Genomic DNA, 19,099 nt, shown 5'->3' on the forward strand with positions numbered 1-19,099 from the left:
ATTCTATTAATTACAGAGTTAATACTCATTCCAGACATTATTAGTAAAACTAATATTGTAGGCAAGAAGCTTTTGAAAAAGGATTCATTAAATGTTTATAGAATAACCATTTTTCTCTCATGAGTGAGCAGTTTATTTCCAGAGAATAATAGAACTTGCTAAGCTCATCATAAAGATTAGAGTTACTCCTATTTAACTTTTATTGAATATGAATACTGATTTAGGCTTTAATGTTTTTCATCAAAATGAATTGATTTCAGATTAGGGCTTTACATAACCTTATTCCTCCTTATATACCGTTTGTAAGGAACTTATATAAAATGCTTTAACCTGTTAACAGACATTGATTAAATGTGATATAGAATGTCAAGGCTACTAAGTTTCTTAGTTTATAGAAATGATCCTAGTGGTCTGTTAGTAGCATGTACCAGTGAGAGCTGTTGGAGCAAAAAGAATGCATTATTTTAAGAAAGGGGTTAATAATTTTCTAGTATAAGAGTGTCCTCAGTGAAGTAGAGAAAATTAGATACTACATGAAAATTCAGAAGTAGAATTGTGATTACTATACTTGGTTGACTTTTTTCCTGTTGTTACTTTTTTGCCAAATAGTTAACAAAATATGATTATAATGTTGACCATTCCCTTTTAAAAATAATCAATCTCCAAATTACATAAAGAAATAGTAATTTTTGTGTTACTTGAAATGGTACGACTATATGTGTAGCTTATGAAAAATTGGGAGATGGGCTTTTGTAACCAATATTTTGTAACCATGTTTCATTTTTAGGAATTACAGTAAGTTCTCACTTAAAATTGTTAATAGGTTCTTGGAAACTAGGATTTTAAGCTAAATGACATGTGACGAAACCATTTTTTTTCTAGTCAATGTTATAACAAAACAATGCTAAACAAAATGATATTATTCAAGAACCTGCTGCACATGGTCCTTAAAGTCCTTCTCTTAAAGTCACTGTTTCCAAGAACATTATCCAGTGTCACAGTATCTATGACATTAGGTGAGGACTTACTGTATTTAAAATTGAGGAATGATTTTTCCTTCCTTTAACATGGGTATAATAAAAGTGCCTATAACTTAGAAATCTATGAGGATTAAATACGTGTAAAGTGCATATCATAAAGTAATGCAGTACATATTAAATGCTCAATAGAAGTTGTTATTGTTTTTGGCTCTATTAGATTACATTTACTCATGCACTATACAACTTGAGAGAGATTGGTTTGAAAAGCATGAGGATACTAGGCATTTGGGGTATAATTGGATAAGAGAATTATTTTAAAAGGGAGATTGTATCAGACTCAGTATTGGCCTGCTTTGTATTATTAGACCATCAATGCCCATGGGACCTTAAAACCAAATCATTAAAGGTTGTTTATTTGATGCTATTAGAAAAACTTGGCCTCCTGGACAGCTTGTATGTTTAGGAACTGATAGTTTATTTAAAAAAAAAACAACAAACTTAAGCCTATCTGGAAACCTAGCATAGATAGAAATAATTTTGGAATGACAAAAAGGGATGTATGACAACCTCAGCAGCTGACAGCTAATATACAAATATCATCAATAATTTACAGAAAGTTCCATAAATATTTGCTAACTGAATGGTTGTGCTGGATCATGGTAATGATAATCTTTTAGCTCATTTGGAGTTCTTTTTGCCTTCTCAGGAATGTTTTAGGATAAGACATAATTTGTGATAATACATACCAGTGGTCACTATACAAATATTTATGTACACATTTTCCCAGTGAATAATGTTAAAAAAAAAGGAAGATAAAGTTGATACTAGGGCTCCTTTTAGTTTATATATGGCCATTATCTATTAACTCTGATAGCAGCCTGCACAGAACCAATATGGTTATCCCTATTTTATAGATGACAAAGCTGAAGTTCCAGAGGATTCAAATTTATATCTGAAAAAACTAGGAATTTAAGCACTGTTCATGTGTGTTTTAAATATTGTATTTAGTTTTAGTGAGAAACTTGAGGATTGTAAAGGGTCTCATAGGGAAAAAATTTAAAACTATGTGAATACAGGGGGAATGAATGGACATCATTGAAGCATTTGAGTTGAGAAATCATAGGAAAGAGAACTGTATTCTGAAAGTGACAGATTTCCTATACACCTTTCACTTCTCATTTTTATGTTCATTATCAGATAATTCAGAGAAAGCTGTCTAAAGAGGTCTATATTAGTTTTACTTTTATTATGTACACTTTAAAAAAATATTCTTTGGAAGATATTGAGTCTTCTTAAAGACTTAAATCTGTTATTTAAGTTATACCTGAAGCTAGAGATTTTCACCTTTAAATAACAAACTCTGTCGTTCCCCGCGCCTCCCTACCCCCCACACACAGCTGGTCACATTTATTTGCATAGGGTTAACTGAAGAGGGGCCTGATCTTTTCAAATTCTCTACAGGGGTAGATGAAGATACACAAATATATGGTAGTTTCTAACAATCAGAAAATGAATGACATGTTTCTTACTGTACCATACAAGTGGGGTTTACATCAAATTCTTGCTTTATCAAGGAAGTACTTACCCTATCACAGCATTTTAGAAAAAGTACTAGTGTAATTGTTAACATTAAGTAAACCAAATAAATATCTTTCTCAATGGTGAAAAAAATCTTTTATTGGATATTTGAAATCATCTGGAAGTTAGGTAATAGATTGTATGCAATGTTACTTGTGTTCCAAATTTTTACTTGATCACCACTGTTGTATTTGAGTTGTAATAGATCAAGGTACATTAATTGAGCAAATGCTTATGTGTTTTACTGACATCCAGTTTTTAAGAGATATGTCCACAGAACACATGGTATTCTTGGCAGGATTGTTAGAGTTAGCCGCATTTCCAATAATGGGCTTAGTTGTAATCACCCGCTGAATGTTTGTATCTTTGTTTTTCTACTTAGCATTTTTGAAAGACTATATCTAGCAAACATGGTGTTACTAAGAATGTAAGAATGAATACAGTGGTTCAGACCTGGTAACTATCAGGGTGAGAAACAAAAGGATTTTGGTCTGTTAGGAATATGCCCATACATCTCTTAATAAATTTTAGTAAATCTATTTTCTGTGATCTAATCTGAATATAGTTTTAAACTTTTATTATGGAAAATTACAAAATAAAGAGAACAAATTAATACACCTACATCTAAAATTAATACACCTAAAAGTAAAGAGAACAGATTAATTTTTTTTAAATTTTATTTTACTTTAAGCTCCGGGATACAAGTGCAGAATGTGCAGGTTTGTTACATAGGTATATGTGTGCCATGGTGGTTTGCTGTACCTATCAATCCGTTATCTAGGTTTTAAGCCCCACGTGTATTAGCTATTTGTCGTAATGCTCTCCCTCCCCTCGCATCCAACCTCCTGACTGTCCCCAGTCTGTGTTGTTCCCTCGCTGTGTCCATATATTCTCATTAGAGAACAGATTAATTAATTTGCATTGTCATTTTTGTTTTATCTGTTGCTTGTCCTATCTTTTGTTGGTACTATTTTCGAAGCAAAGCCTAAACATCCTATCATTTCACTTGAAAATCCTTCAGTATGTATCTCTAACAGATAAGGACTTTTTTTGTGTTTGTGTGTGACAGTCTTGCTCTGATGCCCTGTCTGGAATACAGTGGCGTGATCTTGGTTCACTGCAACCTCTGCCTTCCGGGTTCAAGCGATTTTCCTGCCTCAGCCTCCTAAGTAGCTGGGACTACAGGTGCAAGCCACCACACCCAGCTAATTTTGTTTTTTTTTTTTTTGTATTTTTACTAGAGATGGGATTTCACTGTGTTGGCCAGGCTGGTCTCGAACTCCTGACCTCAGGTGATCCACCTGCCTCGGCCTACCAAAGTGCTGGGATTACAGGCATGAACCACCATGCCTGGCCAGATAAAGACTTTTAAAAGTTAACCTCAATAACAAATGAAATGTTTTATGATCTCTTTAGAATTTTACTATCATCAGTTTTTTTTTCTTGAGTAGTTGAATGAGCTTATAATATACTGATTAAATTTTTTTTCCTAAAATATTGTTTCAAGGAAGAGCTTGGCCAGTCAGAATATGTGTACTATTGATGTTATGACATGAGAGCCATGTCATTCGTGTTTCTTAAACTAGGTTATTACATGACAGTAGGTCCTTTGAACATGGGTTGCTAATTTTTTTGTGTATACCATGGTACCTTGTGGTCGTCTTGTGAATCCTGTGATACCCTTTTTTGAAATATATATTGAGCATCCCAAATCTGAAAATCCAAAATCTTAAATGCTCCAAAATCCAAAACATTTCAAGCACCCATATGATACTCAAAGAAGATCTCGTTGAAGCATTTTGGATTTTCAGATTTGAGGTGGCTCAACCGTGAGTATAAAGATATTCCAAAATCCAAAACAAATATGAAATTTGAAGACTTCTGGTCTTAAGCATTTCGAATAAGGGATACTGAATCTGTAATGTTTAAATGTTTTTAAATGCATGACATAAAATATATAGAATAACAAAGAAATCAGTTACAGTGAATTAAAATCATCAAAATATTAAAGTTGTGATATATGTGTTTATTGATGAATTAAATAACATGATCTGGCCTCAGGTTAAAAAACTATTGTATTTTCTAAATAGTAATAAGCATCAACAATATTTTGAGATGTCTATAATAGTTGTGATATAAAAATATGTATGTTTCAAATTAGTTCAACCATTGTGTAAGACAGTGTGGCGATTCCTCAAGGAACTAGAACTAGAAATACCATTTGACCCAGTAATCCCATTACTGGGTATATATTCAAAAGATTATAAATCATTCTACTATAAAGACACATGCACACTTATGTTTATGGCAGCACTATTTGCAATAGCAAAGACTTGGAACCAACCCAAATGCCCATCAATGATAGACGGGATAAAGAAAATGTGGCACATATACACCATGGAATACTATGCAGCCATAAAAAAGGATGAGTTCATGTCCTTTGCTGGGACATGGATGAAGCTGGAAACCATCATTCTCAGCAAACTAACACAGGAACAGAAAACCAAACACCACATGTTCTCACTCATAAGTGGGAGCTAAAGAGTGAGAACACATGGACACAGGGAGGGGAACATCACACACTGGGACCTGTCGGGGTGGGGCTGGGGAGGGATAGCATTAGGAGAAATACCTAATGTAGACGACCGGTTGATGGGTGCAGCAAACCACCATAGCATGTGTATACCTATGTAACAAAACTACATGTTCTGCACATGTATCCCAGAACTTAAAGCATAATAATAGTAATAGTAAATGTATGTTTCTATTAATGACAAAATCTTATATACTGCTAATACTGCTGTGGTTGGTTTACTACATTCATAATTTAAGGAAGCATAAATTTCAGCTGAACGTTACTGAAAATTCAGGAGCATTTTTTTTTTGTATTCAAGTGTATGGTCCTCTGCTTCAGAAAGTATTGGTTTTTGTTTTTATTTTTAGAGTTAATAGATGTCTCAAGCTGCTGCCACATACTCTGCTATTTTGGTTTTGTCCTTGTTATACCACTCTGAGTTTTATTCTATCGAATTGGCCCTAGTTTATTTTAACTATAAAAATTGAGTCGGCTGGGCACGGGGGCTCACGCCTGTAATCCCAGCACTTTGGGAGGCCGAGGAAGGTGGATCACGAGGTCAGGAGATCGAGACCAGCCTGACCAACATGGTAAAACCCCTATTTTTAGTCTCTACTAAAAATACAAAAATTAGCCATGCGTGGTGGCACATACCTGTAATCCCAGCTACTCAGGAGGCTGAGGCAGGAGAATCGCTTGAACCCAGGAAGCGGAGGTTGCAGTGAGCTGAGATTACTCAGCTCACTGTGCAATGCCAGTGCACTCCAGCCTGGGTGACAGAGTGAGACTCCATCTCGAAAAAAAAAAGAATTCTGAGTCAAGAGCTCTATTTCCTAACATTTTAACATAGCCACCCAGAAGTTTTTAGTTAGGGGCTTGCATCTGAAGGTGATGGAGTGTTATCTTAGATTGTGAAGGGAAGGAGTAAAGTTCCAGAAACAGATGCAAACTCTGAGAAGGGCAGTTTTGTTCTTCTGTCCTGAGAATTATAGTATGTTCAGTTAGGAAGCGTTTGTAGAGATTATTTACTTAAAGGAATGTGAAAAATGACACGGAAGAACCGGTTTTTAAAAAGTATATACATTTGTTTGGAACTTTATAGTTCATAAAGGTATTCAAATACAGTATCTGGCTTGATGATTACAACCCCATGAAGTATTAATAGATTTGACAGGATTATTATTCCCATCTATTGGGTGTGGAAACTGAGGTTTGACCTCAGTTTTGAAGATAAATAGCTACAACCTTACATCTTCAAGGTTGTAATTTATTGCTCTTTCAAATTATATACTCAGTCATTTTATTAGATGTATGACTGTTCTTAGGACTAAACATGAATTTAGAAAAAACAGCTTTTATATTTTAGATAGAATTCTTAAGTTTATTTTATATTTCCTAAAATGTCATTAAAACCTCATTTTATTAAGGGTTATAATAGAGGATTGTTAGTGCTACTTTCATAACCTTGAACTGTGCACCAGTTAAGTAATTTTACCCTAGTTGATTTGCCATGATAATACTTTGGACTTTGATAAAAGGGCCAATTGTTTGGTCACTTTCTTTTCATTTTTAAAACTGCTGTGTTTGATAATCACTCAGTAGTACATACATAAGTGCAGTGTTTATGGCTATTAGTGATGGGAAAAAAATCACAAGGAAATTTGATTATGCTACAACAGAAGGTAGAGTATATATGAGTACAAATTTGGAATACGTTTTTTAAAGGAGACAAATAGTAGATGCTCAATAAATATTGGTTAATGAATACCATTTCTAAAATTAATGAATGAGTTAGTTGACTTACATGAGTTATGCTATTAGGAAGTAAAGATACAAGCATGAAAATATGCTGATTCCAAGATGACAGAGTGTATGTAAATAGATAACACTACGCTAGGTTACCCCATAATGAGACGTGTGTACTTGGTTTCAGTAAAATTCATACTGGTTCAAAATAAACTCTTGATATAGAAATTTTTCAGTAATTCACTAAAATCAAGTAAATTGACTATCTTTGATGCTTTTGGAGCTTTTAGTACTATTTTTCAGAATTTTTATTATGATTTGCCATATTTTCGTCTCTGTATTTTCTCACTAAGTGCCATTTGAGGTGTATGGACAGTAATTCTGTATGGTTTCAGAGGAACAAGCTACCATTTACTAGAATATTTGTGGAAGAATTGAGATATCTGCACCTTAAAATACGGCACAATCTAGCCAATCAGAAATGTGTAGAAAGACATTCTAGACAAATGGAATACATTAGGAAGGCATAGAGGAGATGTTTAAAAGTAGATCATTTTGATTAGAGCAGAAGGTTTGTGTTGTGGAAAAAAATGACTAAAGAGGTAATTTGGAGCCAGGTGATAGAGACTTTTGAAAACCTGGAAGGATTTTGGATTTTGTTCCAAAGGCCTATACTCTTCTAATTGGAGTATACATTCTTGTGAGGGCACAACTATATGGGACGTGCAAGTTCACAGGATAAACATGACACATCTTCTAGGAGCATCACTTTTTAAATACTTGGGTGGAAATAAATATTTTTATATGAAGATTTTTTTGAGACAGAGTCTCACTCTGTTGCCCAGGCTAGAATGCAGTGTTAGGATCATGGTTCACTGCAGGCTTGACTTCCCAGGCTCCAGCGATTCTCCTGCCTCAGCCTCCCAAGTAGTTGGGATTACAGGCACCTGCCACCACACCCAGGTCATTTTTGTATTTTTTGCAGAGGTGGAGTTTTGCCATGTTGCACAGGCTGATCTTGGACTCCTGGGTTCAAGCAGTGCTCCTGCCCCGGCCTCCCAAAGTAGTTGGATTACAGGTGTGAGCCACTGCAGGCATGAAGATAGATTTATAAAGTATAAAACACAATTCACATGCAATTTTAAAGTAAAATTCTAAGATTTAAGCTAAGATCCCAATAAGATTCTGAAAGAAATTTGTGCATATAGTAAGTTATTTCATCCTGTAACTCCAGACAATAAAAGGATTTGTTTTCATTATCCTCTGCTGTTATACTTCTTCAGTAGATGAGCTTGAAAGACGCAGGTCCAGGCAGTATGCAGCCATTACAAATTTCTTTTCGGAAGATTGACAGGGAGAGGGATGTAAAATTAGGAGGAAAGAGGAGACTACTTATATAATCTAGCACTCAAGTTAAAGACAGTCTTTGGGGAAGAAAGCTTATAAGATTAAGAGACGTTTCAAGAGAAGATTGTATTGAACTTTGTGGCTTATGATACAAAAGAGGCAATTTACAAAGTTGAGTGAAAAGCTAGAGATGGCTTCTAGGTTCCAGGCTTCTGTGACTGGGAACATGCTGGTCATATTAATGGATATAAAGAAGTGAGGAAGATGGTGTGAGAGAGTATAAAGGAGGGAAAGGTGGGTAGAAAGGGATAGCAGTAGCAGTAAGGGGCTGGGGAATTTGTTATTTATTTTTTTTTGAGTCAGTCTCGTTCTGTCACCCAGGATGGAGTACAGTGGTGTGATCTCAGCTCACTGCAACCTCCGCCTCCTGGGTTCAAGCGAGTCTCCTGTCTCAGCCTCTTGAGTAGCTGGGACTATAGGCACATGCCACCACGCCTGGCTAATTTTTGTATTTTAAGTAGAGACGGGGTTTCACCATATTGGTCAGGCTGGTCAAACTCCTGACCTCAGGTGATCCACCTGCCTCGGCCTCCCAAAGTGCTGACATTACAGGCGTGAGCCACTGTGCCTGGCCTGTTATTTTTGATATGTTGAATTTGAGTGAAGTATAGGGTATTGAAGGGAGAAATGGCAAATAGGCAACGTAAGAAGGGGAACTGGAAAGAGACTTGGGATGAATATGTAGATTTTGGAACTTTATTCATGGTAAATAAAGGAGTCCATGAGAGCAGATAGAATGTCTGAGGGTCAGTGTAGAAAAGATGATTGAAGGTTGTCCATTGGCCCACAGTACTAAATATGAGAAAGGAATAGGGTTATAAAGATGGATTCATGTAAGGCATAATCCATGGAGAGTATAGTATTGTGAAAGCAAAATGAAGGTCAAGTTTGAAAAAAAGATATTCGTATTAGTAAGTAGTAGAGAGATGAAAGGGAAGGTAGTCTGAGAGATCAAAGGGGATTAGACTTCGCTTAGATCAGACAACTGTGAGTTAGTGATGGAATTTGAGCACTTTAAGTGAAGTAGTGAGGACAGGAGACAGTCGTGTGAACCATAAAGAAAAGAGCTCCTTTCTCTTCTTCTACCAGAAGTATCTTTCTGGTAGAAAAAAGCTTTATATGGGGAAAAAGTCTAATTTACTACTCCTGAAAGGAACAAAATGAAACATGTCGTATGAGAGTTGTTTTTTTTTTAAGGAAACCAAATAGAGAAAGCAACTCATATATTAAATAATGAATTATTTTGCATTTGAAATTGTCCACTTTTGGGGGAAGAGAGGAGCCATTTTGGTATTCTGGCCCTAAAAAAATCAACGTTAATTTCGACAGCTTAGTCTGTGGTCCTGAAAATTATAGATTATTTTTACCTTTATTATTTTGTACTTTTCTGGAACAAAATATTTACATAGGATTCACATAGATCATACATATATTTAATATATGTGACATATAAAAATATATATGACACGTATATTGGATAATTTGAAATACATAATGCTAAGTATTGACAAAGGTAGGTCACCATATAACTTGGGCACTATATCCTTTAACAAATGGGTTTAATTTAAAATTTCTTACTGGTAATTTAAAAAAACATATTTAAAAATAAATTCTGACAAGTGATACTGTGGTAAAAAATTTGTACCTAATCTTTAGGGATTTAGGGTTTAAATTACTTAAGTTAAAAATAACATAATCATCCATCTGTTGTGATGTCAATAAAAATGCAAGAATAATTTAAATTTCTGTAATTTAGGGACTGGGTCTTTGTTTATTGAATTTTGAACATATATACATGCTTGTCGGGCTGTTTAAACATTCAGTAGCTTGTTACAAGTTTTATTTCTACTTGAAAACCTACACGAATGTATTAGAATCACAGCATATTTAGGGGAAATCTAAACTTTAACTCGATGTCACAAATATGTTCATTCTTACTGTAATCTGACAAGATCCCTTTACAATTATTTGTTTTCATAGTATTAAGTGTTAAAATACATAAAATGTATACAGTATATATTTTAACAAATATGTTAAGGTATAGTGATACCTCATGTTAAAGTCAATGTGACTTAGTAGTTGTCATCTCCATTTGTTTAAAGACAGCGAACTTTTTTTAATACCATATTTAATCCTGCTTCATTAGGTTTCATAAATAAATCATATCAAACATTTACTCCAAATTATTTTGTAGCAAAATGAGGCATCAGTTTCAAAATTTATATTACAGATTTTACACATACTCTGTGCTGACAATTTTTAGTTTTGAAATTAATACTACAGCATTTAAGAACTGTACAATTATCAGTCTTCTGTATTTAGTCAAGTTTAGAGTTTTAACAAGAAAACTAGTTTTTTAAACTGGGAAAGTTGTGATATTAGCTCGTATGACTTTTAAAATAAAAGTCTCTTAATTTTTTATTTAGAAAAGTTATTTAATAAGTTCACCTATTGATTATAATTTAGATTGTGACCATCTAAAATTGATTCCCACATCACAAAATTTAAAACAAATAGTATTATAAGAATTTTGATTGAGAAATGTAAACAGTATTCTTTAAGGTTATGTGATTGTATGTTTAATCTTAAATAGACAGTGACTTTAAGATAAAAAAAATCTATTTCTCAAGCTTTCTCTTAAGGATTTAATACCAGATTATTAGACCACATTAACTTGGAATGAGTTTAATGTTTAAATTATTGCCTTTTAAATTTGCCTTAGTTCATTCAAAGCTTTCTGAATCTGTTGGATGGATCAACATTTTGGTTGATTTTATAGAGTATAACCTTCCATTTTGAGACTTCCAAGATAATCCTCTTCTCCTCTCTGGCTTAGATTTTGCTCTTGGTTTGTTATATTTACCATTTAGGTTGTTTTCTCCGCACTCATCATGCCACCACCAGCCTCCTAAAGGAGATAGATATGCAATTTAATGGGTACAGACTTGTATGTAGTTACTGTTACTGTATTTCCCCGTAAGTTTATCGTCCTTTCTTATAAATATGACTGTTTTAGATGCATGTATCCCAGTTTTAAATAATCTGTATAAGTCCCAGTTTTAAGTAATCTGTATAAATAATCTATAAACCTCCAAAAAGTAGAAAATCTGAGGAAGATTAGAGGTAAAATACCTGGTTGAACTAGAATGAACACTTTCATTATAGTTAAGAGGTTTTCATCTAGAGAGAAAACGCTTATTTGGGATTCGGATTTTTAAAAGTTGTCATTGCAGATAATAGCTAATAGTATGGGAAGATACTTTGAAGATATGAAAATAAAGTATTGGTATCAGAAAAAGATACCTGAATAACCCTCTGGACAGTTGAAGTGTCCTTTTGCTTTGTGATCCCAAGTAGAAAACACCAAATCTTTGTTTTCTGGGATTGCATTGGGGATATTGCCAGTAATCTCAACTAGATGTAGCGTATAGTTGGTTTCGTGATTTCCCAAGTAAAAAGAATATTCAATATAATGTTTGTTGTCTTTCCAGTCTTCCAACTCAATTCGTAACACATAATTAGATTGCTTCACTATGGAGTATATCTTCTCTAGGCCCAACCAAAATTCTCCTGAAAAGAAAAGTTTTAAAAATCTGTGAATTAGTAACTACAGGTTGGACACTGACAGTTTTTTTAAGTGTTTTTTATTGGTGCAACTAATTGAGTTGTTTAGTCTTGAATCCCGTGATCATTTTAGAGTATCTTAAAATAATACCTTTTAAAACAATTTTATTGAAGATATATGCACAAAAATGTTAAAAATATTAATAGAACTGAAAGTCTGATTATCCTTTCTATAATGCATATTACAAGACATGTTTCACCGGTGAAATGTGTTACATTATTATAGATATTTTAAAGTCTCATCATTGGTAGAGGAATATTTTCTTGTAAGTCTTTATATGGATAAACTTTACTATCAGCTATTTATTAACATCCATATACAGTCAAGAGATTTGTTAAGCATTCCCAGAGACTTGAGTAATAATAATGTCACTTTCTTCAAATGTAAACCTGGCCTTTGGTATTTGCTTAATATATGTTTTCTTTGTAGAAAAAGACAGGAATAAATTTTAAAAATCATTCTAAATTTAAAAGCATGGTTCTTAATAACTTTTTTCTATAATTTTAAAAATTATTTTTATCGGAATTAAAAACATAAATAACAAATATAAATAGATTGTTCTTCATCACAATCCTTTTTATTAAAGTATTTAATAAAATGCTGTTTTCATTAAACATTCACTATTGTCTTATTGCTATTGAGTTAGTAGGAAGCTTCATTTTAAGGATTGCTGGTAAATACAAGTACAAATGGGTTACTTTCTTACCAGAATTAAGTGAATATTCTTGACTTACCTGTCAGCCTTTTATTTTGGGGTTACACTCACTATTAGAAGATTTGGAGCTACAAAACTTATCACTAAGTATACCTTCTAGGTAGAGCTTTAACTGGTAGTTTGAATACAAAATTTTTAAATGGTCAAATAGTACTGAGCATTTAAAAATTTGATATAATAATGAATGTCTTCTACTTTATGAGTACTTAGACATCATGGATTTTTATATGTGCTTTTTGGATTTTAAACATCTGTTATTTTATCTTGCTTATTTTACTATTTGTAATCAAAATAGAATAATTTGCATTGAGTTAACTAATTCATTATAAGCCATACATTCTATATATTATATTTAAATAATTGAAATTTTAAAATGTATACTGTATGTCTGAGTTTCCTGGTCCTTTTAACTTCCAGTTAATTGATATATAAAACGTTAATGAGAGAATAGAGTGACTAATGCTAGGAGTGGTTCTTTTCACAGCTTATTTGTAACAGTTACTACTTATAACATATAACATTTAATCAAAATTGTCTTTAATAATTATAGTTATGATCATTGCAAGCCATCGAATTAAACTGTGATAAGTATATTTAAGAACAGACATGTAATTGTGATAAATGTAATTCAAATAATAACTGTTGTAATAAGTGTAATTTACTAACAAATGTGTAATTGTTTGATAATAAATTATATGAAGGCTGAGACTGCTCCTTGTTCATTACTACTTTTCCTAATACCTGGTCCATAATAGGTTCTCAGTAAATATTTGTAGATTAGCAAGTGAATGAGTGAATGAATGTAGTCCCCTTACCATCAAGCCTCCCGAAACCATATTTGTAGTTCTCCCACGTTTCATTGAAGTTTTGTGATCCATCTATTCGATGTTGAATTAATGTCCATGGACTACCTGAATATAATGAATGAATGAAATGTATTTTTAGTAGATCGATGTTGACAGATGTAAATAACACTTTTTTGTTTGTTTGTTTGATTTTAATTGATGGTTTTGTAAGGTAGTTTATTAATGTTATGGCAATACATTTTATTATTTATTATGGTCCCAAAAAGTTAAGTGAAGGGCAATTAATGAATTTTGGCATAGTAAACTTATTGATAATAGTCACTTCAGATTATTTTAGAGGAAAAGGAGAATATTGAGTAAATACATAAACAAGGTAAAAGTATTAGATTTATACGAATACTCATGTTATATATATTTTGTATATATATGTATAAAACAATGATAACCAGGTTAATCTTCCTAATACGTAATGAGTAACTTGAACTAACTACCGTCTATTCTCCTTAGACAGGTTTTACCTGATATAACATCACAGTAGACATGAAAAACTTGAGAGTTGCTGGGTCTGATGGCATACATGCCACTTATATGTTCACCTCTATTATAAATGGTAGTACAATCAGCAGGAATGCCTAGAATCAATAAAATGTTATTACATCAGATTTAGGAATAATATCTTTGGAGCTTGAGATTTCACTTGACATTTTATGAAATTGTGGCAAGTGTAGCATTTTTTTCAGTAATGTTTATGTTAAAGCATTTTTCTTAGATGGCATGTTATTTAAGAGTGTAAGAATCATCTTACCAAACTATTTTCTTTTAAAAAATTAATTATTTTTTAGAGACAGAGTCTTGTTCTATCACCAGTCTGGAGTCCAGTGACCTTTAACTTCGTAAATATTTCAGCATGTATCTCTTAAACAGGAGATTGTTCTCCTTTAAAACTGCAATACCATGATCACATCTAAGAAAATTAATAAACCTTCTATATTATCTAATAATCAAGTCCATATTTATATTTCTCTGATTGTCTTAGGTATGTCTTTTATAGGGTGTAAAAAGAACCCCAGCATCCAATTTAGGTTGATACATTGTATTTGATGGATATCTCTTAACTATCTTTTAGTTTAGAACAAGTCCTAAGAATAGGGAATTTGATAATAATAGCTTCAAGAAGGAAACCTACCAAGGTGTCTTACCATCATGTTTTACATTTCTTATTTCATTCAGCTGAAGAAGGGGAGTAGTTCTTGGTGCTCTTGGCTTGGAAGATAGAGAAATTTCTGTGGGTTCTTGAATACTAGTCCTTCTGAGCTGATAAAAGAATATAAATCTGTTTTTTAAAATGATACTGAATATACAATTAGGGGAAATCTGAGTAAGGATGTCAGAAGTACAGTTTGTCTTTCAGTTCATAATGTCATAACGGTGCTTGATACTTAAACAGTGTTATTCAGATTGTACAGATTACCTGTTCTCAAAATATTTCATCAGGGACATAATAAGTTAAAAAAATAAAGCGAGGCAAAAAAGCAGACATTGGTCAGAAAACAGAGCAAGGCCAAAAGTAGAGACTGCTTTGCTTAGAATATTGTAATGTATTTTTTTATTTATATGAATAGAATATATTTGATATTCTGTTCAGATTTTAACTTTAATAATTTTCAGGTTTAGGTCTTATTGACCTTCAGACCTGCTATAAAGACATAATACATAATTTGAACCAGGCTTTCTTGGAAATTTGATAATTTCTGACCTGTAAACGTATCTGTAGATGTTGGCAGGTTGGCAAGTTTGTTTGCTTACTTTCTATACATTCAGTAGTTTATCGTTAGTTTAGCAGTAACATTTTATTTTTATTTAAGTGTGTTGGGTTTGCAGTTTATTGAATGATAGTTTTTCTCATTGGCAGTAAGAAAAGCAGAATATATAATATCTTGCATTATTAATGTTAGTTTTTTGATGCTGGCATAAATGATATTTCCTAGGACCTTATTTAAAAGGATCTATTGTAAAGTTTGCTTGCTGGGTATTACTCTTTTCTACTAAGTAACTATGTGATCTTAAACTTATGTGATCCCATAAGTAGCTATGTGATCTTAAAGTTACTTAAATTTTTAGAGTTTTGTTTTTTTAATTTAAATATGAGAAAGTTAAATGATCTAACTCTTCTTCCAACTCAGAAATTCATTGTTTTGGTTTCTTCACACATTTTTATTTTTAGACACAATGTATATTACTATAGTAACATTTTGCTTTTGGGAGTAGGTTCATTTAATCATAGTAAAAGATAAAATTGAAAAGAATTTAGAATAATAACGTCATAAGAAGGAAAGTATGGAAACCAAAAGTAGTTGATAAAAAACCTTTTAGCAGCACTACTAACATGTTTGTTTAGTGGAAATTGGTAATAATATTTGTTTTATATTTCTTGAAAATGATTTTGTTTACCAGTTTCTCTGAGTTTATATTATGTTTTTTGAATCCTCTTGAATGGCTGTTTAAGAGTATTATTAATATTTTTAAACTATTGTACTGCATATTAGAATACTTAGATTCTGACATAGCTTTTTTCTAAACAAGTGCTTCCCTCTCTCACTTCACCAGATGTTTACATTGTAGAGTGATTACATTGTTGAATGTTGACCTTTAATTATGAGGCACACTATTTCTAGTAATCCAAGTAATAATAATCATAGCACACGCTTCTGTGTGAATATGACATTACATTTATTAATTCAACAGAAATGCCTACTATGTGCCATACAGTATTCTATATTCTGGAGTATATACAAATAATGGAAAATATGAAGATAATGGAAAAAATCCCTGTATTCACAGAGGTTACATTTTAGTGCAGGAATAGAAGAGGTAAATAACTAAAATTTATGTTATGTTAAATAAAGGTGAGTGTGCAGGAGAAAAGTAGTTAAGGAAGTAGAAGTTTTCAGGGATGCGACCAGGCAGTTGTGATTTTTGGTTAAGTGACCTTGGAAGTCTTCATTGGGAATTTTATGTTTGATAACGACCCTAAGGGAAATCAGAGAGTGGGCCACGTAGATACCAGGGCAAAAGAGCATTCCAGATAGAGGAAACAACAAGGGCAAAGGCTTTGAGGTGGCAGTATGTTTGATGTGTTTGAATACTGGTAAAGCGGTCAGAATAACTACAGTAGAGGAGGTGAAGTCAGTGAGATGATGAAGGGTTGGGTAATCTTGGTCTAAAGAGTCAGTATGAGTGAGATGGAAAGCTATTGTGTGGTTTTGAGCAAAGAGAAACATGATCTAATTTGAATTTTAGTAAGATGACATTGGCTGCTATGAATTAATTTTTTTTCTTACAATAATCCTGTAAGTTCTGTTATTATCTTTGTAGTATATGTGAGGAAACTGAGAGACAAAGGGGTGAAGTAATTTATTCAAGGTCACACAAAGTTTTAGAGCCATGGTTTAAATGCAGGTAGTTTATTAGCTTCAGAGCCTGCAATTTTAACAGTTATGCTGATGTGATAATTTTACTCATGATCCAGTTAAATCTTGTAAATAATTTTAGGATTCAGTGTTTTTACAAACCTGTGTGAAAGATGGGGCATACCATTAAAATACTGACTTACCTGATTTTCTATTTCTTTTATTTGACTGTGCTGTTGGTTTAATTGTTTATATTGTTCTTCCATGGTCTGGAGAAGGTCTTTGATGCTATTATCTTGTTTTTCTACAAACATCTGGATATAGAGGGTAGGTTGGTTATAAGTTGCTTTCCTCTTTCTTTTCTATTAGAGTTTTGATTTCCTGTAACACTATCATAATCTAAATTTTAAACTAATAATGGCTTTGAAAAATGAATATTGGCAATTCCTTCCCCTTGTATGCTTCTTTCAAATAGCACATATTTTTGTTCTTAACATTTTATTTAAATTGTACTATCTCTAAAATTTGATTTTCTGAACTTCAATTAAAAGAAAAAGCCCAGCATATTTTAATATGAATAAATCTTTTCCATTTACTGTATTATTTAATCTGTTTTAAACACTGGAGAATAGTTTTAAAATTTTTTTAACTTTTTACTTACCGTCAGTAATTTGCGATAGTGTAATGACATAGTGTTCTAGATTGTATAAATTAACCGATTTGTAATTTTCATATGAAATGTAAAGTTTCAGTGTTTTCATATATAACATTAGGGAAACAAAAAATAACTTGAAATTATAATGGGAAATTTTATTTTCTAGAGATTACTTTTCTTGGAAAAAAATAAAGTATTTTAACAATGCAACAAAGTATTTCAAATGGCATGCCTTAGAAATATTTTTTTTAAAAGATCCACATTGAAAACATAAACATGAACCCTCTTTATTTTCTACTTACTTTAAGTGAAGTTACTTCTGGGTGTTCTGGAGTTTCAGGTTGATTTTGAATTAAGTTAGTTAGTTGCTCTTCTAAATATTTCACTTTTTGTTGAAGTAGAATTTTTTCTTCTAGGAGGCTTTCAAGTTTTGAGTTGAGTTCAAGTGACATATTCTTTACCTCTTCATTTTTGACTTGTAGTTTATATGTAGTTCTTCTCAGTTCCTTTTCTTCTTCTTTGATTTCACTGGTTTGCAGCGATAGATCATAAAAAGACTGATCAAATATGTTGAGTTTTTGAAATATGTCATTAATTTGGCCCTTAGTCTTATGGACAAAGTCTTTAAGACCATGTCCCAACTGAAGGAGGCCATTGGCTAAAATTTTTACATCGTCTAACATAGCAAATCTTGTTTTTGGCTCTGGAGATAGAGAATCAAATGATGAATTGTCTTGATCAATTCTGGAGGAAATAACTAGAGGAACAATAAAAAGAAGGAGCTTAGTTGTGAACATTTTTATCTTGATTTTCAATTTCAAGCAACGTGGAACTGTTTTTTTCTGGAAGCAGACCTAGACTTCTTAACTATATATATACCAATATTTGCCCAGAAAAGGTAAGGTTGGTAGGTGAATACAGTTAATCATTAAGCCGTGTTAACTTGCACGAATGTGACCTTCTTCCACATTGAGTTAGGTCAATGCTAAATGAAATCAAAGAAATGAGCAACTAACTTAATAGGTAATTTAAAATTGTATTTAACTTTGCTGTATTATAAACTACACATTCAATGCTGTGTTGACTGCCTGTTTTTAAAAGCTAATTTTACTTTTTTATGATTTTAAGAGATTTACAAGTCAAAAATAAGCTTTTTTGTTGGGTAAATTTATTATTAAAGTTGAGGGAAAAAAATTAACAAATTAAGTATGCATTTCTCAAACTGTACTTTAGTTCTTTTGGAAACAGTGATCCATTCCAAAAAACACTTTCTCTCTGAAGCCTTTCTCCACTCCCTCAGGTGGTGTTATGGCTCTCAATGCTATATTCCTCTGGTACTCTGTATATATCAACGTATAATTATATGCTCCTTATTTTTTGTCACTATAATTGTTAGTATTTTTTTTGCATCACCTTATATGTCTTAACCATCCTTGTATAATATCACAAAATCCCATATATAGTAAGTGTCATTAAAGACATTTCACTCCCTTTTCTCCACTGTGTTCTGTGTCTCTGTGTTCTAGGCTCTTTACCATGTGATTATTGAAGGAACAATGGATATGTGGTCATCTAGGATCAAACTTAGAATTGAATCTTAAA

The 19,099-nt window shown here is 32.4% G+C and overlaps 2 protein-coding genes across 11 annotated transcripts in view; one reads left to right on the top strand and one right to left on the bottom strand.

The window, feature by feature from the left end:
- The window catches only part of DOCK7 (dedicator of cytokinesis 7), a 246,694-nt gene that overhangs the window by 76,728 nt on the left and 150,867 nt on the right, over positions 1-19,099 (top strand). The gene's annotated exons all lie outside the window — the stretch shown is intronic.
- On the bottom strand, positions 11,010-18,331 carry ANGPTL3 (angiopoietin like 3). The gene is made up of 7 exons (XM_055235433.1): positions 17,800-18,331; positions 17,046-17,156; positions 14,632-14,746; positions 13,951-14,064; positions 13,442-13,537; positions 11,590-11,856; positions 11,010-11,194 (listed from the first exon to the last, which is right to left on the bottom strand). The coding sequence occupies exons 1-7, from the start codon at positions 18,292-18,294 to the stop codon at positions 11,010-11,012; spliced, it is 1,383 nt and encodes a 460-aa protein (XP_055091408.1). The 5' UTR covers positions 18,295-18,331.

This window comes from Symphalangus syndactylus, chromosome 19, assembly GCF_028878055.3.
Source record: "Symphalangus syndactylus isolate Jambi chromosome 19, NHGRI_mSymSyn1-v2.1_pri, whole genome shotgun sequence".
Taxonomy (NCBI): domain Eukaryota; kingdom Metazoa; phylum Chordata; class Mammalia; order Primates; family Hylobatidae; genus Symphalangus; species Symphalangus syndactylus.

What these genes read in the sequence shown, in the direction of transcription:
- ANGPTL3 (XM_055235433.1), bottom strand. Translation starts at nt 18,294, where the DNA reads ATGTTCACAACTAAGCTCCTTCTTTTTATTGTTCCTCTAGTTATTTCC. An exon ending in TAAAAGAAATAGAAAATCAG is followed by an intron (nt 14,747 to 17,045) that starts GTAAGTCAGTAT and finishes TTCTTTTATCAG; the next exon opens with CTCAGAAGGACTAGTATTCA. An exon ending in AAGAAATGTAAAACATGATG is followed by an intron (nt 14,065 to 14,631) that starts GTAAGACACCTT and finishes TATTGATTCTAG; the next exon opens with GCATTCCTGCTGATTGTACT.